This window comes from Rhinopithecus bieti, unplaced genomic scaffold (genome assembly GCF_001698545.2).
Source record: "Rhinopithecus bieti isolate Rb0 unplaced genomic scaffold, ASM169854v2 scaffold_12573, whole genome shotgun sequence".
Classification (NCBI taxonomy): Eukaryota; Metazoa; Chordata; class Mammalia; order Primates; family Cercopithecidae; genus Rhinopithecus; species Rhinopithecus bieti.
Genome location: NW_016807321.1, coordinates 1,938,511 through 1,961,003, shown reverse-complemented (window position 1 = coordinate 1,961,003; position 22,493 = coordinate 1,938,511). Strand labels below are relative to the sequence as shown.

Below are 22,493 nucleotides of genomic sequence, written 5' to 3'. Positions count from 1 at the left end.
GAGGCTGAGTTGTGCTCCATCGTGAGGCTGTCCTGGGTACTGCAGGATGTTAGCAGCAGCCCTGGCCTCCACCCACAGATGCCAGGAGCACTTGCCTTTGGGTTCCCCGTTGGTACAACCGAAAATGTCTCCAGACGTTACTGGTTGGGAAAATCATCTCTCTCTGTGCTGCGTACATGTGGAGAGTGTACAGGCAGCAGGCCAGGGCCAGTGGCCTTTCCATCTGCTCGTGACTGTTTATCATCTTCCACTAACTCCAACGAAAACCTGGGAGGCAGTGGTCCCTGGCGAGAGACCCAGCTTTGGGGGGCGTATTCTGATGTTTACAGATGCGCTGCAGGGTCCCTCGTCAGCACAGGGAGACCCCTCCCACTGGTCCCAGGCCACCTCGCTGTGCGTGTGCTTCAGTCGCTGGCAGGTGCCCGTGCTGGAGGGCTTTATGTTGTAAGAGTCGATCCAGGCACTGAGAAATAGTGCACTCCTCAAGCCTGTGGGCTGAATGCTTTAAATGCAGTTGTCGAGCAGAAGGTGTTTTTAGACTCCAACAAGTGATTCTGGCTGTGTACTTTGGTTAGAGTCTTAAATCTCTTGGGTTTCCAAGGCAACTGTGAAACTCTTCCATTCGATTATTCCGAGTTGCTAAGATGAGGACACAAGGCTGTGAGCTGTGCGAGGACGGAGGATGTTTCTGCCCACGCCGTGGCGGCCAGTGACTCCCTGAGCTGCGTCCTCCGCCCAAGCCCTCAGGCTGGGATTTGGAAGCTTGGGGTTTGGGGGTAGATCATGATCCCGTGGAGGTCAGCTGGTTTCCATTAAAGATTTATTCTATGTTAGAGAAGAGGATGTTTAATTCTCATCCCATTTATAGAAGCAAATGCCCTGTTTTTAAAATTTTTTATTCTTGAGACACAGCTTCACTGTCACCCAGGCTGGAGTGTGGTGGTACAATCTCGACTCACTGCAGCCTCCGCCTCCCAGGTTCAAGCGATTCTCCTGCCTCAGCCTCCAAGTAGCTGGGATTACAGGCTCCCACGACCACGCCCAGCTAATTTTTGTATTTTTGGTAGAGATGGGGTTTCACCATGTTGGCCAGACTTGTCTTGAACTCCTGACCTCAGGCGATCCGCCTGCCTCAGCCTCCCAAAGTGTTGGGATTACAGGCGTGAGCCACCATGCCCAGCCACAAAGTCCCTTTTCTTTCTTTCTTTCTTTCTTTTCTTTTTTTTTTTTTTTTTTTTGAGTCTCACTCTGTTACCAGGCTGGAGTGCAGTGGTGCGATCTCAGCTCACTGCAACCTCTGCCTCCCGGGTTCGCACCATTCTCCTGCCTCAGTCTCCTGAGTAGCTGGGACTACAGGCACCTGCCACCATGCCCAGCTACTTTTTGTATTTTTAGTAGAGATGGGGTTTTACCATGTTGGCCAGGATGGTCTTGATCTCTTGACCCTCATGATCCACCTGCCTCAGCCTCCCAAAGTGCTGGGATCACAGGCGTGAGTCACTGCGCCCGGCCACAAAGTCCCTTTTCTAAGAACATACGTCAAGTGGTCACCATGGATCATTCGATGTCGATGCCCCAACCCCTCTGTGCATCCTCCTGGCTCCTGGTGACCCTGGGGCCTGTTTGTTTTTAAGAGTGATTTTCTAGGCAGGGAGGACAAATGCATTCTCACTTAACAGCTTCCAAGAAACAGTATGCCTTGAAATTTATTTCTCAGTTACAGCAGTTCACTTCTATGAGAGCTTGTGGGAAATAGCATTAAAATGTGCAGATTCATGTGTGCAGGCAGGCCCATGCCTCCCCAGGCCCTGGCGTCTCCTTCTCATCTGCGGAGGGAGTGCAGTAAGGACCTGAGAGGTGACTGGTGAGGCCTTGATGAAGTGGATATGTAGCTACTGCATGAGAAGATGGTAAAGGAACAGCCCAGGTGCCCCAACTAAATGGCCCCACACATGCCTAAGCGGTGCTGCCACAGTAAAATCTGTGTGTTTTGTAAAGTAAGTGTGTACTTGAACCCTGGTGAGGCAGGAGCTTGACATGTTGGGATTTTTAAGCGTACATTAGAACTGCAGGAGCTCCAGATGGGGGGAGATGGCTTCCCAGGTAGGCAGTGCTGCCTGCAAGCCTCCTGTCTGCTCCGGGAGGGAGTGAGGGTCCTAGCTGTCAGGGTAGGGGGGATCTTCCAGCTGTTTCTTGGACCAGGCCGGCCTGCCTCCGGTGAGGCAGTTTCTCTTCCTTGTGCTGACAGCAGCTCCTTACAGCCCCCAGAGCTCCTTGCTAGGGATAAAGCAAGAACTGGCGAGCAGAGGGGGCCACGGCTCTGTCCCCTTCTGGTGTTCCCCCCTTCTGTCCACGAAGGTTGGGGAGGAGGACCCCCCACGGTCTCAGCCGTCCTGATCACATGAGGGCAGGGAGTTACCTCTGAGGTTACATCCATGCAGGGACTCCTGTCCTGAGTGTGCGTGGCATCTCGGCCCTCCTGGCGCCCGGCAGAACGTGAGGTGCCCCCACCTGGCCTCCAGAACACCTTTCACAGTCCGTTTCAGTAGCACGGCAGATCCGATGGTTCTGTTGAAGCAAATTTCCTGCACTTGAGATGGTCTTTTTATTTTTTGGATGGAAGGGTTTCAACCAAAAGATGGCATCATGTGCTTTGGTCAGTAGTGGGGTGGGAAGGACCCTGATCCTACAGATCCCACGGCCGTTCGGGTGGGGTGGGAAGGATGTCCGGGTCCACACCCCGATCCTACAGATCCCACGGCCGTTCGGGTGGGGTGGGAAGGATGTCCGGGTCCACAGCCCGATCCCACAGATCCCACGGCCATTCGGGTGGGGTGGGAAGGATGTCCGGGTCCACACCCCGATCCCACAGATCCCTTGGCAGCTCGGGAGATGCTGGGCTTGATCTGGCTCCACACTGCGATCCCACAGATCCCACAGATCCCACAGCCACTCGGGAGATGCTGGGCTTGATCTGGCTCCACACCCCGATCCCACAGCCGCTCGGGAGATGCGATGCTGGGCTTGGTCCTGCTCCACACCCCGATCCCACAGATCCCACAGATCCCACAGCCGCTCGGGAGATGCTGGGCTTGGCTTGTTTTCATCCACTCCCCTGTTCAGTCCTTTCCTGGGAAGCTTGAGAACTCAGCTGCACCTTCTCTAGATGTTTTTGCTTTCAGGTATGAGCAGAATTACCTGCAATCAGCTCTGACCACATTACAGTCTGTTAGGGGAGCGGCTGGTGACTAGGACAGAGACAATAACAGCCTTCACAGCACCATGGCTGTTTTTTGTTTTCATTTTATTTTTCAAAAATTTCTGCTCTCGGCACTGGACAGAGTATTTTTTGTTTTTGTTTTGAGATGGAGTCTCGCTCTGTTGCCAGGCTCAAGTGCAATGGCGCCATCTCGGCTCACTGCAACCTCTGCCTCCCAGGTTCAAGCGATTCTCCCACCTCAGCCTCCTGAGTAGCTGGGATTACAGGCGCTCACCACCATGCCCGGCTGATATTTTGTATTTTTAGTAGAGACAAGATTTCGCCACGTTGGCCAGGCTGGTCTCAATTTCGTGAACTCGTGAACCCCAGCGTCCCAAACTGCTGGGATTACAGGCATGAGCCACTGCACCTGGCTGTGTTTTTTGGTTTTTTAAAGACAGGGTCTCACTCTCTTGCTCAGGCTGGAGTGCAGTGGTACGATCTCGGCTCACGGCAGCCTTGACCTCCTGGGCTCAGGTGGTCCTCCCACCTCAGCCTCCTGAGTAGCTGGGACTGTGGGCGTGCGCCACCACGCCTGGCTGATTTTTAAAAATGTTTTTTGTAGAGATGTAGATCTCACTATGTTTCCCAGGCCAGTCTCAAACTCCTAGGCTCAGTGATCCTCCCGCCTGGGCCTCCCATGGTGCTGGGATCACAGGTGTGAGCCACTGCCTGGCTCACACTGAACTTTTAACGCAGCCACTCGGCAGGGTGTCCTTGCGTCTCTGGCTTTGCTCCTTGTCCTGGTGGGGAAGGACTCACAGCTGAGGCCGGCAGCAGCGCTGCTCCCCCCCATGGGCGTGGTGCGTGGCACGTGGCGCGTGGGGCGTGGCTGCAGCCTGTCCTGTTGTCGTCCAGATGTGGGTGTTTGGGTGTCGGGCTCACGGCTGTGAGGCTCTCCTGCGGGTGTCTTTTTAGCTCATGGGTGTGTGTGCTTTTGGCAAGCACCTGGGGGCGTTTATAGGTTACGAGGTGCGCTGGCTCCTGATGGCTGCTGTAATAAATTACCAGACTTAGTGTCAGAGCAATGCAGGTTTTGTCTCACGGTTCTCTGAAGTCCAAAGCAGCTGGCAGGGCTGGATCCCCTGGAGCTCAGGGGAGTCCGTGGGCCTCTTTCGGCTTCTGGAAGCCACAGCATCCTTGGCTTATGGCCCCACATCATTCCTGCCCCTTCCCATCCTCACTTCTGTCACCCTCCTGCCTCCTTCTCTTCTGACAGGGACCTGGCGGGTCTGTTGAGGCCCACGTGGCTCCTCCAGGACTTACCGTCATGAGATCCTGAACGGAAGCAGATCTGCAGAGTCCCTTCTGCCACACGGCGGTAAAGCCACAGCTTGGGGGTTGCAGCCTGGGCGTCTCTGCCAGGGCCTCATGGGCTCACCACTGGGGGTTTGCATACGGTAGCCCGGGATTTTGACGAAAATCGCCACGCCTCTTTTCTGTTTTTTTTTTTTTTGAGTGTCTCGCTCTGTCGCCCAGGCTGGAGTGCAGTGGCGTGATCTCGGCTCACTACAACCTCTGCCTCCTGGGTTCAAGCAATTCTCCTGCCTCAGCCTCCCGAGTAGCTGGGACTACAGCTGCATGCTACCATGCCTGGCTAAATTTTTTTTTTTTTTTTTTTTTTTTGAGACGAAGTCTCACCCTTTTGCCCAGGCTGGAGTGCAGTGGCACAATCTTGGCTCACTGCAAGCTCTGCCTCCCGGGTTCACGCCATTCTCCTGCCTCAGCCTCCCAAGTAGCTGGGACTACAGGCGCCTGCCACCATGCCTGGCTAATTTTTCATACTTTTAGTATGCACTGAAAAATAAGAAGAGTTTTTAGTGATTAGATGGACAAATACATAACAAAGCAAACGCAGCGAAGTGTTAACTGGGGGATCTAGGCAGCAGGCATCTTCACCATTTCATTTTTTCAACTTTTCTCTGAGCGTGAATATTTTCTCAATACAGTGTTAGGAGTAAAAACAAGAAACTATCCAAACTGTACACCTGAAATCTGTGTAGTTTAGGGTATGTAATATATCACACCTCAAAAAAATAGAAAAAAGGGCCTGGCCTGCTGGCTCACGCCTGTAATCCCAGCACTTTGGGAGGCCGAGGCGGGTGGATCACCTGAGGTCTGGAGTTAGAAACCAGCCTGACCAACATGGTGAAACCCTGTCTCTACCTTTTTCATTGTGAGACAGTCTGTAAAACAAAACAAAACAAACAAAACAGCGTTAACCATTGTGGTTCAATGTGGTTCAATTCTGAGACTCCTCTTCATGGTTTTTTGTTTGTTTGTTTTGAGATGGAGTCTCTCACTCTTGTTGCCCAGGCTGGAGTGCAATGGCATGACCTCGGCTCACTGCAGCCTCCACCTTCCGGGTTCAAGTGATTCTCCTGCCTCAGCCTCCCGAGTACCTGGGATTACAGTCACCCAGAACCACACCTGGCTGATTTTTTTGTATTTTTAGTAGAGACGGGGTTTCACCATGTTGGCCGGGCTGGTCTCGAACTCCTGATCTCAAGTGATCCGCCCACCTCGGCTTCCCGAAGTGCTGGCATGACAGACGTGAGCCACCGCGCCCGGCTTCTCTGTGGTCTTTAACTTGCATTTCTTTGATGGCTGATGATGCCATTCATAGATCTTTTTTGGTCAAGTGTCTGTCCGGGTCTTTCTGCCGTGTTTCCTCGTGGCGGCCGTGAGGCACCGGCCGAGTGAGTGTCGTGGCTCAGCTCGCAGTCGTGAGTATCGGGCACCTGCTCCGCATCCGGGTCCCTGCTTTGGGGAAGTGTCTGTTCAGATCTTCTGCCCATCTTTTATTACCGAGCGGTGAGAGTTCCTAGGTGTTCTTGTTCCAAGTCCTTCATCAAGTATGTGCTTTGCAAATCTTTTCTCTTGGCCTTTGGCTCACTCCTTCCTCCCTTCCTCCCTTCCTCCCTCCCTCCCTTCCTTCCTTCCTTCCGCAGAGTCTTGCTCTGTCGCCCAGGCTGGAGTGCAGTGGCACAATCTTGGCTCACTACAAACTCCACCTCCCGGATTCAAGCAATTCTCCTGCCTCAGCCTCCCGAGTAGCTGGGATTACAGGTGCCCACCACTGCACCCAGCTAATTTTTGTATTTTTTTTTTAGTAGACACGGAGTTTCACCATGTTGGTCAGGCTGGTCTTGAACTCCTGACCTCATGATCCACCTGCCTCAGACTCCCAAAGTGCTGGGATTACAGGCGTGAGACACCGCGCCCGGCCGAAACCCAACTTTTAGCATGGGAGAGTTCTTTCTGCTTATCCTGATTTCTTTTATGTGTTTTTCACCTTAATTTGTTACAATAATTTATATTTAAAATTGGGTGATTTTGGCCGGGCGCGGTGGCTCGTGCCTGTAATCCCAGCACTTTGGGAGTCTGAGGCGGGCGGATCACCTGAGGTTGGGAGTTTGAGACCAGCCTGACCAATGTAGTGAAACCCCGTCTCTGCTAAAAATACAAAAAATTAGCTGGGCGTGTTGGCAAGTGCCTGTAATCCCAGCACTTTGGGAGGCCGAGGCAGGCCCATCACAAGGTCAGGAGGTCGAGACCATCCTGGCTGACATGGTGAAACCCCGTCTCTACTAAAAATACAGAAAGAAATTAGCCGGGCGTCCTGGCGGGCGCCTGTAGTCCCAGCTACTCGGGAGGCTGAGGCAGGAGAATGGCGTGAACCCGGGAGGCGGAGCTTGCAGTGAGCTGAGATCCGGCCACTGCAGTCCAGCCTGGGTGACAAGAGCAAAACTCTGTCTCAAAATAAATAAATAAAATAAAATAAAATTGGGTGATTTTTATTTGAAGCCTCTTATGAGCTGAATGTGCACCCCCCACACTCGTGTGTCAGAGCCCAGCCCGCGTGTGGTGCGTGTGGGGAGGGCCTTGGAGGAAGTGATGAAGTCACAGCCAGGCCCTGATCCCTGAACACGCTCGTGAGAATATAGCACCCACCACCCACTCTGCTCCCAGACTCTGGGGAGGGGCCCTGAGGGTTCACCTGCCACCGTCTGCAGGTCAGGAGGGGCCTCACCAGACACCAGGTCTGCTGGGACCTTGACCTCGGACTTCCCAGTCTCCAGAGTGTGAGGAAACTAATTTTCGTTGTTGAGCCGCCCTGCCTCTGGTGTTCTGTCATGGCATCCCAAGCTAAGACAAAGCCCTAACGTGAGTTTGGATATAACCTGTACATTTAGTTCTCGAAATGCACAATTCATATGATGTATCATTGAGGGATTTGCAAAACATATAAAAGGAGTCTAGTTTGGAAAAATATAGTAGAGTTTGGAAAAATATCCTTTAAAGGCCCCAGAAGAAGTCATAGGTAGCTTGATGGTCCGAATGTCACCATCCCCGGAGACTCCCACCTGCTCCTGCCAGGCTGGACTCACCCCGTGTGCTGCCTGAGTGGGGGCCCTGTGCACCTGCCACACCCAGCTTTCAGCTGCTGGGCCTCACAGCACCACCCTGAGTGGCGTCTGTGAGCGACGTGTACGTGTTTGTTCCAGGGGTGTTTGCAGACGTCACCTCTGCCTCTGCTCCAAGTTCCCCCTGCCTCGTGCCACTGTGTTTCTGTGGTTCTGATCCCGATTCCTGTCAAGGACCACAGTGGAAAATCCATTCTCTTGCTGTGGGAAAATATCTGCAAGTCCTCATCACTCAGCATGTTCTGGGGAGTTTTGAGGCCCTGCATACAGCCCCGCAGGAGGGAGGCTCCTCCATGAAGCCCTGGCTGGCCGGAGCTGACACTCGGAGGAATATGTTGAACTTGTGACTCAAGTCGTCACCTGTTGTTGTTGTGGTTGTTCAGTAGAAGCTTTGTTGAGAGATGATTCACACACCATTCACCCGTTTAAAGTTTGCAGTTCAGGGGTTTTTGGTATATTCACAGTGTCATGCAGGGATCAGCACAATCCATTCAGAACGTTTTCCTCAGCTCAGAAGGAAACCCTGCCTCACTTAGCCCTCACCTGAGACCCCTCCCTAGCCCCTTTTTGCAGCCATAAATCTACTTTCTGTCTCTCTTGATTTGCCTGTTCTGGATATTTAATGGAAATGAAATGGCGTGTGGCCTTCTGTGTCTGGCTTTGTTCACTCAGCAGTTTTCAAGGCTCCTCTGTGTGGTTCTGTGTCTGGCTTCGTCCGCTGAGCATGTTTTCAAGGCTCCTCTGTGTGGTGGCCTGTGTCTGTTCTTCAAGCCTTTTCATGGCCACATAATGTTCCACTGTGGGAATGGACCTTGTCATGTGTATCCATTCATCCATCGATCGACTTGTCGACTGTTCCACCTTTTGCCTGTTATGAATAAAGTGCTAGGTGCGTCCTGGACAAGGTTTTCTGTGGGCTTTTGTGTCTTCATTTCTCGTGGATATCCGCATGCCTACACGTGGAACTGCTGGGCCACGTGGTGATTCCTGTACGTGACGTTGTGAGGACCTGCCGACCTGCTCCCCAGGAAGGGTACTGTGTTGCACTCTTACCAGCAAGGTTCCAGGGTTCTGATTTCTTCCCATCCTTGCCAATATTATCTGACCTTTTTTTTTTTTGAGATAGGGTCTCACTCTGCCTCCCAAGCTGGAGCACGGTGGCTAGATCACAGCACACCACAGCCTCAACCTCCCAGGCTCAAGTGTTCCTCCCACCTCTCAGCCTCCTGAGTAGCTGGGACCACAGGCACGAGCCACCACACTCAGCCAATTTTGTTTTAATTTTTTGTCCTGCTGTGTTGCCCAGGCTGGTCTTGAACACCTGTTCTCAAGAGATCTTCCCATCTTAGCCTCCCAAAATATTGGGACTACAGGCGTGAGCCACGGTGTCTGGCCTGACTTTTTATTTCCAGCCATCCCATTGGGTGTGTGATGGAATCGTGGTGTGTGGTGGAATCGTGGCGTGTGGTAGAATCGTGTTGTGTTTTGCGTTTCCCTAGTGATGAGTGATGTTGAGCATCTCTTCATGTGCATCTTGGCCATTTATACGTCATCTTTGGACAAATGTGTAGTAAGATTTTTTGTCCATTTTTATATTGAGTTACAGTATTAATCTTTTTATTATCAGATATATAGGTTGCAATTTTTTTTTTTTTTTTTTTTTTGAGACAGAGTCTTGTTCTCTTGCCCAGGCTAGAGTGCAGTGGCATGATCTCAGCTCATTGCAACCTCCGCCTCCTGGGTTCAAGCGATTCTCCTGCCTCAACCTACTGAGTAGCTGGGATTACAGGCATGCACCACCACGCCTGTCTAATTTTTGTATTTTTAGTAGAGGGGTTTCACCAAGTTGGTCTTGAACTCCCAACGTCAGGTGATCTGCCCGCCTCGGCCTCCCACAGTGCTGGGATTACAGGCATGAGCCTCCGCACTCGGCCTGAAGTGCAGACATTTTAATTTTGATGAGTCCAATTTATTTTGTTGCTTGTGCTTTTAGTTTTGTATTTAAGAACCTATTGCCAAATCTGAGATCATGCGGATTTTCTTCTAAGAATTTTATAGATTTAGTTCTAACGTCATTGATCCATTTTGAGCCTCTCCTTGTCTTTGAGAGATGGAAATACTGCCGCCCCAGGAGCCTCTGACTCTCAGGCCCCCAGCCCTGGAACCGGGCCTGGAACCAGGTCTGCAGCCCCTCATCCAGGGAGGGCAACCCTCGTTACCAGGGAGGGCAACCCCCATTGTTCTGAGTTGAGCCATCCTCCACCACTGCCATGGGGCCTGGGTGGGCATGAAAGGCCGGGCTCGGCCGAGGCTGTTGCATTGCTGGGGCAGGTGCCTGGCCCCCAGGGTGGGCTGGGCTCGATGCTGCTCTGTAGCTCAGGCTACATTTACGTCGTAAATTTGTCACCTGTCCCACTTGGAGAGTCTGGGAATGACCCATGTGTCTTCTGACGTGTATCCCTCTGTCCCCAGATGCGGACCTGTCCGTCACGGAAGCCAGCAGCTCTGACAGCCGAGGAGAGAGGGCCGAGCTCTATGCACAGGTCGAGGAGGGTCTCCTGGGAGGAGAAGCCAGTTATCTGGGCCCTCCCCTCACCCCGGAGAAGGACGACGCCCTGCACCAGGCCACCGCGGTGGCCAACCTGCGCGCGGCACTCATGAGTAAGAACAGCCTGCTGTCGCTCAAGGCCGACGTGCTGGGGGATGACGGTTCCCTGCTGTTCGAGTACCTGCCCAGAGGGGCCCACTCGCTGTCCCGTAAGTGCAGGCCCTGGGGGCCGCTTGGCTTTGGTGTGGTTTCGAAGGCTGAGAGTTGCAGGTCCTGGGCCAGGATGAGATGAGGCTGAGGGTCTGTCCCTGCTGCTCGGCCGCCTGCTGACCTCCCTGTTCCGGGAGGTGGTGGGGCGGCGTCCCAGCCAGGACTGGCCTCTCGGTTCCACAGAGAGCTGGCTTTAGAGTGAGGAGGGAATGGAGGCGGTTGTGAGGGCGGCGCGGCGGGCAGGGGAGTAGCCCAGTGCTTGCTGGAATGTTTCTCACCCGGAGTCGTTGGGCGGAATGGGAGCCCGCCGGGGTTGCGCAGGCTCGGCGCAGGGGCCGGGGGTCTTTGTGCTCCAGGGACTGGCTCAGGCGCCCCCTGCCGGCCCCTCTGTCGCCTCTGTGCTGAGGCTCGTTTCACGCAAGGGAAATGGGGACGGCGATTGCACTTGGGGGCCTCACCTTGTGTTGCCTTCGCTGGATAATGCTGGTGGCGTGTGACTTTTAAAGATGCGTCAGATGTTGTGTTTAAAACGTAAATGTCCCCTGCCGAATCCAAACGACGACGCCCCTGCTGAGATGTGGCCAGAGGTTCAGTCCCTGCTGCGTGTGGGGCTCCCCCCGGACTGACTGACTTCCCGACAAGACGGGGGCACTCGGCTTTAAGAGTTTAAAAAAAAAAAAAAGCAAAGGGGCCGGGCGCGGCGGCTCACGCCTGTAATCCCAGCACTTTGGGAGGCCGAGGCGGGCGGATCACGAGGTCAGGAGATCGAGACCATCCTGGCTAACACGGTGAAATCCCGTCTCTACTGAAAATACAAAAAATTAGCTAGGCGTGGTGGTGTGCGCCTGTAGTCCCAGCTACTCGGGAGGCTGAGGCAGGAGAATGGCGTGAACCTGGGAGGCGGAGCTTGCAGTGAGCCGAGATCACACCACTGCACTCCAGCCTGGGCGACAGAGCAAGACTCCATCTCAAAAAAAAAACAAAAACAAAACGAAAAACCCACTGCAGCCAGCCCCCAGCCAGCTGCCTTCTGGTCTCGTGCTCACGTGAGGCCCCTGGGCAAGGCCCGGTGCTGGCACTTAGTGCATAGTTGGTGCTCAGCGTGCGGCTGAGAGTGAGTGAGGTGTGTGTCCTGTTTCTCTCCAGGGGAGGAGGCAGTGAGTTCAGGGTGTGAGAGGCTCCCACCTCCGTGGCTGGGGTCCAGGCGTGCTGAGTGGCGTGGACCCATTGTTTCCTAAGTATTGAGTGAAGTGAAGGAAACGTGCCAGCCATCCTTGATGCTGGGATTTGGGATGTGTGTCTCTTTCTTTACGCTGCTCTAAAAAACAGTATTTTTACAACTTTGTTTTCATGAGCACTAAAATATCCTTTCGAATTTTCGCGTTGGTGTGAGCACTGATGCCAACTGTTTGTGGGTAATAAAGACTACATGTGGAACGTGGTGTTCACCTTCCTTTTATTCCGCGTACTCAGCGAGGAGCTGCGGCCGAGGGGTCTTGGCCCCGAAAGTGAGGCCCAGGGCTGAGCGCTGCACAGACAGACAAGCTGCGAGCTGGGCTTTCGCAGACGTCCTGAGGCTGCACTTCCCACATCTGAAAAACAGGGCGGGGGGGTGCTACTTACACAGCTGTTGTGAATTCAAACAAAATAGTGTTTCTAAAATACCGAACACGGTGCAGGCAGAGCGTTTGTGATTTATGTTCCAAAATGTTGGCCCCGTCCCCTCTCGAATGCAAAAGTGTACTTGTTAGCAGAAATGGTTGGATTTGACCAAACCCTGGGGTACTGGGACCTTTCCAGGAAGGGTGGCAGGGCACGTAGGCATCCTGCAGCCGGCCAGATGGAGTGCTGGACACGTTTCGTGGGCATCAGGAGGGACAGGCTGGGTGCGGCCAGCGGCCCGTGCCCATGGGTGCGGTTGGAGGGGGATGCCGGGCCTCCCTCACCACCCTCCCCTCTGACCACCTTTTCACATGGGGGGCTTGGGTGCTGTTTCCTCTGGGTGCTCTCAGACCGTTGTATACACTCTTTCAGGGCAGGGACTCCAACACACCCAGTTCCTGTGCAGCCCTGCAGGTACGGCTGGTGCGTCTTGGTCGTTCAGAATGACTGTGGGAGCCTGGGCAATGTGGCGAAACCCCATCCTTACAAGAAATTAGCCAAGCATGATGGCGCCTGTGCTGTAGTCGCAGCTACTCAGGAGGCTGAGGTGGAAGGATTGCGTGAGCCCAGGAGGTCGAGGCTGCAGTGAGCCGTGATTGCATCACTGCCCTCCAGCCTGGGCCACAGAGTGAGACCCTGTCTAAAAAAAAAAAAATGTTGTTGGACTGGGGGGAAGTGATTTGTTTGTGCTTTTTCTACTGTTTCTGTGTCTTGACAGCCTTCCCTGGGTGTGGCTCCGTCCATGAAACCTTTGGTGATTTGTGTGTGCAGTAGATGGGGCCGGAGGGCACGGCTTACCCCAAGATGTCCATTTCACCCGCGGCCGCTGAGCCGTGGCCCCCGGTGCCAGTGTCTGACCTTGGGAACACACACCCCAGCTCGGCCGCTGCGGCCCTGGCAGTTTCTCCCCTTCCTCCTCGGGGCTTTTCTGTTCCGGGCCCCTCCTTTCAGGAAGCGAGCCCCTGAGCACGTGGGGGGAATGGCCGCGGAGCCCGAGGCTGGGACCTTGAATGGTTCTGGCTTCTTCCCAGGGCCTCTCCCTGCAGTGAGAGTGCTGTGACCTCTGCATCCTGAGTGTGTCCTAAATCCTGAAGGTGGGGTGAGGGCACACCCGGCACTCCTGGGTGTGTTTGTGTGTGGGTGCATGCGGTTTTTTTTTTTTAGAGACAGGGTCTCACTCTCTCGCCGAGGCTGGAGTGCAGTGGCACTATCGCGACTTGCTGCAGCCTCTGCCTCCCGGGCTCCAGCAGTTCTCCTACCTCAGCTTCTCAAGTAGCTGGGACTACAGGTGGGTGCCCCCACACCCCACTTATTTTTATATTTTTAGTAGAGACGGGTTTCACCGTGTTGGCCAGGCTGGTTTCGAACTCCTGAGCTCAGGCAATCTGCCCACCTCAGCCTCCTAAAGTGATGGGATTACAGGCGTGAGCCACCGCACCTGGTCCCATCTCACTCGATTTTTAGTACAGCTGTGACTAATTCCAGGTGAAGTTGGCTGGTGGGTCTTTTGTTATTTCTCTTAAGTTCTAGCCTCCTTTTTAATATTCTAAATTTTTCACCTCTCTTGTAAGAATTTGCCCTTTTGGGCCAGGTGTGATGGTTCACACCTGTAATTCCAGCACTTTGGGAGGCTGAGGCAGGTAGATCATGTGAGGTCAGGAGTTTGAGACCAGCCTGGCCAACGTAACGAAACCCTGTCTCTACTAAAAATACAAAAAATTACCCAGGTGTGGTGACAGGCACCTGTAATCCCAGCTACTTGGGAGGCTGAGGCAGGAGAATCGCTTGAACCCAGAATGAGGAGGTTGCAGTGAGCTGAGATCACGCCATTGAGCTCTAACCTGGGCAACAAGACCAAAACTCAGTCAGGGTGGGGCGGGGCCGGGGGAAGAATTTTCCCTTTTGTTTTCTGTAAATACAGTTTAGAAGTTGTCAGCATCCTTCGCTTGTTGGGCTGTGAACTGGATGACCCAGACGCCTGCCCAGCAGACAGAGAGGCTCTAGAACTCGGCAGGGGACAGGTTATTTTAAAATGTAATTTTCTGGCATCCTGCGTGGCTCCTCCCTGTTTTCATCACGCACTGAGGTAAATAATAGAAATACTTAGAAAAAAACTTGGATTTTCCAAAGTTCTGTGGTCCTCCCTCACTGCCGTAGGCATTCTGTCCCCGACAGGTGGTCCCGCAGAATCCTTGCGGAAGCAAACCATGAACACCGGCGCCTGCGTCCAGGGAAGCCTCAGCCGAGGCGCCTCAGTGTGATTTGAAGGTGAGGTCCGGGGCCTGGCCTCTGTGGGGCTGCTGTGGAGGAGGGACTCCTCAGAGTTCATGGAGCAGCCCCACTCGCTGGTACCTGGGTAGACACCGATCGGGGGAGAGAACTGAACTTCGGAGTCTGACACCGTCTGTTGATCTGAAGCGTTTAACTCATGGACTTCTAATTCTCTCAACACCGTGCGGGAGCAGCAGGCCCGATGGGACCCCATCGCACCCCTCTCTCCCTTCCTGCCTTCTGGAGGGGCATGGACACAGAGCCGTGTCCTCCCATTGCTGAATGTGGGGGTGACTGTGGGGTCGGCGAGAGGGGGCAGCTCACTGTGGCTTGTGGCGTGGCCCCCCTATCCTGTAGCTCCGGAAATTCGACCCTGAGCCCCAGGGGCCACCTGCTCCTCTCCTCCGCTCCATCAGAAGAGAGAAAACAAGAGCTGCCTCGGCTGGGCGAGGGCCCCCAGTACCCTGCCCTCAGAGCGGAGGGAATGCAGCTTCAAGTCAGGCGAGCTCTGAAGAGGGGCTGGGAGGGCAAGTGGCCCCAGCTGTGGTTCTAGGGGCCCCTGCTGTGGTTCTAGGGGTGTGGCTGCTCTGCCAGGCGTGACCGGTCCTGACTTGCGACCTCCTCCTGGCGTGGCCCCTGCTGTGGTTCTAGGGGCGTGGCTGCTCTGCCAGGCGTGGCTGGTCCTGACTTGCGACCTCCTCGTGACTTGGCCCCTGCTGTGGTTCTAGGGGTGTGGCTGCTGTGCCGGGCATGGCCGGTCCTGACTTGCGACCTCCTCTATGTGCTGGTTGCAGGCGATGAGCATTTCCAGGGTTAGGGCCTCTTGTTAGCGTGGTCTCTAGGTGTCCCATCGAACGCATCTCCCAGTGGCCTGGCGTGCTGTGCAGGAAACAGGGGGACACGGCGGTCCTCACTGTGTGTCCACTGCAGCTTTGTGGCGCGGGGTGGTGGGGTGGGGATCCCACCACCTGCCCGGTTCTCCTCATCATGAATGCACCGTGGTTGAACAAATACGGCCCGGCCGTGGCAATTTTGCACAAGGATGGGATGGTGGTTGCAGATTTCTGAATTTAGAGAACCATTAAATATGCAGGCAGCAGGCACAGAGCAGCCGACACTCAGAGGGCCTTTGGGAATGGTTCTGGAACATTCTAAAAAAACTGAACTAGTTTCGTTGGATTTGTAGGACCAATAATTTTGGCTTGGCTGTTAAATTAAACAGATGGCAGTTTCATTAGTAGACCACTAATCTCTGACATCCCTTTCAGAGGACTTGCTGTACTTCTCATTTGATTCCGTTGAACTTTGCTCTGCTTACTTTTATTCCTTTTTCAGCATTTCAGCAGTAGGCTGGCCTCCTCCCTGTTAATAGTCATTGTTCACCCAGTAGAAACCATGAAAAGTGTCATTTAGGCTCAGAACACGGCTGCCCACAAGTTGTGCTGGGCTGGCGCTGACCTGGGGCCTTGAGGTGTGCACTGCCTTCATGTCTGCAAACAGCACAAAGATGCCGACTTCACACAGACAAGAAGAGGATGTGCCGCTGGCTGGCCGACGGCCGGGGACAGGAGGCTGTGAGCCCCACATCAGCCGTGCCTGGAAATGTGGGACGCGGCCTCTGGAGTGTTGCCAGTGTAACCTCCCTCACTCTTTTAAAGAGTCAAGGATTCTAGGGACAGCCATGGCGATGCGGTCCCGCCTCCCGTGAAGCTCATCCCAGCTCCCTGCAGTCCTTTCCTGGGGGCACTGCTTCCGGCCGGCTCCTTACTGGAGAAGGTGGCTGAGCCCAGGCGTCAAGAGGCGTTTTGCAGAGAACAGTCGCAGCTTGTCTTTGTTTTGGTTGTGGTTTAAAGACTGTTTCCCTCTGGTATTTAGAGGATGAATCGAGAACTTTACCTTGGTTCTGGATCGAGACTGGAATCGTGAACAGTTACCGACCAAAGGGATTTGGTGGACATGCACTTTCAGGCAGCCCAGGCCGGCGCGCCTTGGTGTTCTCATCAGGAGAGCATTTCTGCAGTCCAGCTGTGTTCACACTCCGACTCAAGAGAGACCCACCCTGGAGAAGTCACGGGTGGAGACCCCAGGCATTTGCAGGTCGGCCAGCTGATCAAAGCACTTGAACACCTGCCTCCAGCGAGACCCCCGGGTCATCACTGGGCTCGCACCGCATACCGGGAAGATCATCGGTGCTTCTGGAACTCTCTAGAACCCAGCGGCTGGTACGCGTTCCCGTGGGTGAGACTCCTCCTTTCCTGTGTTCCCAGGGCCTGGGTCCCTTGTGAGGGTCACTGATGGCAGAGCAGAAGCCCTTCCAGCCTCCACCCTCCACCCTCAGAGCCACAGGATGGGCTCTGGGGAACCACCAGACCCAGCCCAGGGAGCCGGCGCTGCCTCCCCCAGCTCAGGTAAGACACCAGGGTGGCCAGCTTTGTCTGGGGCAGCTGGGCCAAACACTTTGGGCATGGTGACCCTGACACCCATGTGATCGTGGCCACGACCCAGATGAGCCTGGGCACCTCCAAGGAGGCTCTTTGGTGGCACCTGCTCTCCATGTGCCCTCCTCTCCCACCCTCAACTCACCCAGGTACAGAGAAAACCCATTTTAGGCCGGGCGCGGTGGCTCAAGCCTGTAATCCCAGCACTTTGGGAGGCCGAGGCGGGCAGATCACGAGGTCAGGAGATCGAGACCCTCCTGGCTAACACGGTGAAACCCCGTCTCTACTAAAATACAAAAAACTAGCCGGGCGAGGTGGCGGGCGCCTGTAGTCCCAGCTACTCGGAGGCTGAGGCGGGAGGATGGCGGGAACCCGGGAGGCGGAGCTTGCAGTGAGCTGAGATCCGGCCACTGCACTCCAGCCTGGGCGACACAGCGAGACTCCATCTCAAAAAAAAAAAAAAAAAAAAAAAAATCCATTTTAGGTCAGCCGAGTTACTCTCTTTTGCAACAGTAATTGTTCCACTCCCACAGCGACAGGTTGTATGAAGTTGAATTGGTTTTTATATTTTGAGCAATTTTTTTCCCCTAACGTAAAGACATTCAGTTCATGTTGCAGTGGGATGGCTGGAAACATCAGTTCCTAGAGTGCAGTGGTGGTGGCCGGTCCCTTCCAGGCCTGGTCACTGCCCGTTTCTGGCCAAGCCCCGACTCAGAGGCCACTGCCCCAGCCGGAGCCGCGCAGAGCCCTGGTGGAAGGTGTTCTCCTTCCTGTGCCTGAAGTCGCAGGGTCTTTTCTGTAAAGAAAGGGCCATGGGGCGTGTTTGCCTCCTTGGAGAAAAGAAATTCTTTAACAAGAACTCAGCCCACTTTTTTTTTTGAGATGGAGTCTGGCTTTGTCGCCCAGGCTGGAGTGCAGTCGCGCGATCTTGGCTCACTGCAGGCTCCACCTCTGGGATTCAAGTGATTCTTCTGCCTCAGCCTCCCGAGTAGCTGGGACTACAGGTGCCCCGCCGCCACGCCCAGCTAATTTTTTGTATTTTTAGTAGAGACGGGGTTTCACCATGTTAGCCAGGATGGTGTCGATCTCCTGACCCCGTGATCCGCCCGCCTCGGCCTCCCAAAGTGCTGGGATTACAGGCGTGAGCCTCTGCACCTGGCCTAATTTTTGTATTTTTAGTAGAGATGAGGTTTCACCATGTTGGCCAGTCTGGTCTCGAACTGCTGACTGCAAGTGATCCACCTGCTTCAGCCTCCCAAATTGCTGGGATGACAGGCATGAACTGCCTCAGCCTCTCACAGTGCTAGGATCACAGGCGTGAGCCTCCTCGGCCTCCCAAAGTGCTGGGATGAGCCTTGGTGCCCGGCCTCAACCACACATTTTGGATTTTGAAATTAATTGCTGTTGCTACACGAGTCATTTCTCACAGGATAGTTTTGGTGGCAGGTGTTAATGTTTTGTTAATGCATATTTGTTTTTAGTGTCTCTTCATTGAGAATTAATTACAGTCTTCCTTTCCAGATGGCTGTTGACAGGCTGTCTTTGTAGCGACTGGACAATGTCCCAGGTGAGTAAGGGTGGCAGAGCATCCACCTAGAAGTCTTGCTGCTTTTATCCCATCCTGACGGTCTATAACTTGTCTGTCTCTGGTTCTAGATCAACACTTCTCATGGCGTGGAGAGCTGGGCGGAGCAGTCCTCTTCCAGTGTTGGCACAAGGGTGGGTTTCTGCAGGGCCTGTGGCCTGTCCAGGATGCCTGAGGAGTCTCCTTTCAGCCCAGGCCTGGATGGACTTGCCCAGCCCTGGGAGCAGCCAGTGTCAGGACGGCTTGGCCTCACCTGGAGCTCCTTGGGTGCTGACAGCTTTACCCTGAGGCCAGCTAAGGAGCCCCGTGAAGCAAGTGACAAGCAAAGGCACCTGCTGGAAGTGGTTTGGGACAGAACTGTGGGGTACCTCTGGTCTGTGTGCTGGAGCCAGCGTTTGCATTTGCCTTGATGCTGCAGCCAGGGCATTGGTGTCCAGGTCCCGGTGGCCGGCTAGGTGCAGCTGCCCATGCGCAAGAACTCTCAAGTGTGTTGGAGCAGGGGGGAGCTGGGTGACTGCACAGCTGCATCGGGGAGGGGACGTCTGCGGAGAGCTGTGACCGGGAGCCGGTGTGTGCCTTTCTGTGGTCATTTCTCGAGTCCTCTGCCGGCCGCTGCCAGGTGAAGGCGTCTCCGTGCCCAGCTGGTGGGCAGGTGGGGCAGGTGGACCTCCAGCTTCTGCCTGACGGGGTTCAGATGACCGAGATCCCACGGGATTGCCAACACGTGGGGACGGGGGCTTTCGGGGACAGGAAAAATGTCCCCATCCATGGGAAGTGGAGCCACACAGCTCTGACCCAGTGACTTTCTCGGAAGATCTGAGGACACAGCCTGCCATGGCGTCCTTGGTGGTGTGTGCCTGGCATGTGCGCGGCGCTCCAGTGTTGGCGTGGAGTTACAGGAATGTGCTGCTTTCCTTGTCAGACGAATTAGGTTCAATGTCAGCTTTCTATTCAGAGCAGGTGGTTGTGGACTTGTTGAGCTCTGGGGACCCAGAGCAGCAGGTGGGCTCAGGAGGGAAACAGGCATCCCCCATTCCAGATTCTGGAATAACCAGAAGTGCCATCTGGCAGGGAAAGTGGCGTGTCGAGGGAGCCCACTCCCAGGCCAGAGACATCCCGCAATCTGCCCAACAGCCCATCCACTTTCCGGAAGGTCCCCATCTTCACTCAGCCAGTGTCATCTGCTGGAGCCTCCCCTAGTTGCTCAAATCTTTATTCCTGAGATGAGTTTCTGAAGATGGAGAAAAGTGGGATTTCTAGCGAGGTTTGGGGCATTTTACCAAAGGTGACTGCGCTCTGCTGGCATCTGTGAGAGTCGGGAGAGCAGTCCACACAGGCCGCGCCTTCTGAGCTGCCAGACACCTCTTTATGCAAATGCCTGTTGGAATTGTAATGTCAGTCATAGAGAAAATGAAACTTTTCTTTTTTTATTGGTCAAAATGGGATCTCTTGGTCGGGCGCAGTGGCTCATGCCTAAAATCCCAGCACTTTGGGAGGCTGAGGCAGGTGGATCACGTGGTCAGGAGTTCGAGGCCAGCCTGGCCAACATGGTGAAACCCTGTCTCGACTAAAAATAGAAAAATTACCTGGGGCTTGGTGGCGGGTGCCTGTAATCCCAGCTATTCAAGAGGCTGAGGCAGGAGAATCGCTTGAACCCGGGAGGCAGAGGTTACAGTGAGCGGAGATGACGCCATTGCACTCCAGTCTGGGCAACAGGAGTGAAACTCCCTCTCAAAAAAAAAAAAAAAGATCTCTCAGCTGTTGGACCTGAGATGATATGTCTCAACCTGGGCACCGTGACAGAAGAAACGTGTGGCATCTGACTGTGAGATTAGTTCACGCCTAGGCTCTGCGTTCATGGGTGGGGCACACCCTGGTGCTGTTGAAGCAGAGACATCAGAGGCCGTACAACGACTTTGCCCTTTGCTCTCCAGGGTGAGCAGCAGGTGGGCCCAGCAGGGAGAGAGTTGTCTTGGGGGATTGATAAGGAGGCCTGGTTGTAGAGATTCTCTCCGCACCATTTTGCTGAAAGAGTTTAGTTAACTTTTTGAAAACAATTTAAAAAGTGTAGACATGTGCCATAGAACCTAAAAAAATATGTTCATGGCAGATAGTAAAATGATAAAGGCTATAAGAACATTTTTAGAATAGATAGCAGTATGACTTTATCCTTCTGACATTCTTTCCCCTGAAACTACACAGACATTCATTCAGCATATAAAGTTTTCAGGCCAGGCGCAGTGGCTCACGCCTGTAATTGCAATACTTTGGGAGGTTGTGGCAGGAGTACTGTTTAAGCCTGAGAGTTCAAGACCAGCCTGGGCAACACAGGGAGACCTTGTCTCTACAAAAAAATTTAAAATGAGCTGAGTGCGGTGCTATACATATGTGATCCCAGGTACTCGGAAAGCCAAGGAGGGAGGATCGCTTAGGCACAGGAGGTTGAGGCTGCAGTGAGCCGTGATTTCACCACTGCACTCCAGCTGGGCCACAGAGCAAGACCTTGCCCAAAAAACAAAACAAAACAAAAAAAAAAACCAACACACACAAAGATATTTTCAGCACATTCACTTAAATATTTCTTCTCCTGTTTTGAAATATTATTGCTTAGAGATTAACTTCAAAGAGATTTTAAAAAAATGTATCAGTAAGTAACATTAGTCTTCCTTAAAAAGAGAATTTCAATAATAAAAGCCTGGTTCTTTCTTTAGGTCCCTTCATTGCCACAAAGCTCGCTTCCTGTCTACAAAATTCATTCTGGGTTTCTTGGCATTCACCATTTTCACAAAATGTGAATGGCCTCACAGACCTGGGTGCCCATCAGTATAGCAGTCCTGTGTGTCTGTGTGTGTCTGTAGAAATTAAGACCTCAAGCTGAGCACAGTGGCTCATGCTGGTAATCCCAGCACTTTGAGAAGCTGAGGTTGGAGGATCACTTGAGCCCAGGAGTTCAAGACCAGCTTGGGCAACCTGGTGAAACTTCATCTCTACAGTTACTCTGGAGGCTGAGGTGGAAGGATCGCTTGAACCTAGGAGGTCAAGGCTGCAGTGACCCCTGATTGCACCACTTCACTCCAGCTGGGCCAGAGTGAGATCCTGTCTCAAAAGAGAAAAGAACCCCACACACATAACCCATCCGGGAAGGGGGCCAGTGCAGGTGGGACAAGGCTGTGATCCTTGAGAGAAGAGAATACAGACGAGCTGCCCTTCACCCCAACAGTGTTGCTGGCATATTTCCCAAACCCTGGAACAGGAAGTGGAGCCTGAGCGGACGGCAGTGTACGGATACAGAGATTGTCCTTCAGGGTAGCCAGAGGAGCCGGGACTTCAGGGGTAAAATCCCAAAAGGCAAGAAACAAAGAGGAGGACCCCAACCTCTGCATACAACTGCCCCCCACCCCAACCCTCTAAGCCACACACATACACACGCACACAGAGCAACACTACAAGAACCAAGCAGAACAGCGCTGGGTGGGAGGCTACGCCACACGGCAGCACAGCAGCAATCTCCGTGGTCATGCACGTGAAGACACAGGCTGGAGGCCAAACCCCGGCAAGGTGAAGGAGATCCAGGAAACACCCTAGGCTTTCAGGTGAGACCCCAGAGGGACCACATCTCCCGAAGAGGGACCACATCTCCCCGAAGAGGGACCACATCCTTCTGAAGAGGGACCGTATCCTTCTGAAGAGGGACCACATCCTTCTGAAGAGGGACCGTATCCTTCTGAAGAGGGACCACATCCTTCTGAAGAGGGATCACATCCTCCTGAAGAGGGACCACATCCCCACCCAAGAGGGACTACATCCTCCTGAAGAGAGACCACATCCCCCCAAAGAGGGACCGCATCCTTCTGAAGAGGGATCACATCCTCCTGAAGAGGGACTGCATCCCCCTGAAGAGGGACCACATCCTTCTGAAGAGGGACCGTATCCTTCTGAAGAGGGACCACATCCTCCTGAAGAGGGACTGCATCCCCCCCAAGAGGGACCGTATCCTTCTGAAGAGGGACCACATCCTCCTGAAGAGGGACTGCATCCCCCCGAAGAGGGACCACATCCTTCTGAAGAGGGACCACATCCTTCTGAAGAGGGA

General features: G+C 53.8%; 1 protein-coding gene across 1 annotated transcript in view; it reads left to right on the top strand.

The window, feature by feature from the left end:
• Positions 1 to 22,493, top strand: part of ZBTB46 (zinc finger and BTB domain containing 46) — a 50,454-nt gene that overhangs the window by 5,042 nt on the left and 22,919 nt on the right. The window contains 1 exon segment of the mRNA XM_017881280.1: positions 10,159 to 10,443. Coding sequence (XP_017736769.1) covers positions 10,159 to 10,443 — 285 coding nt within the window.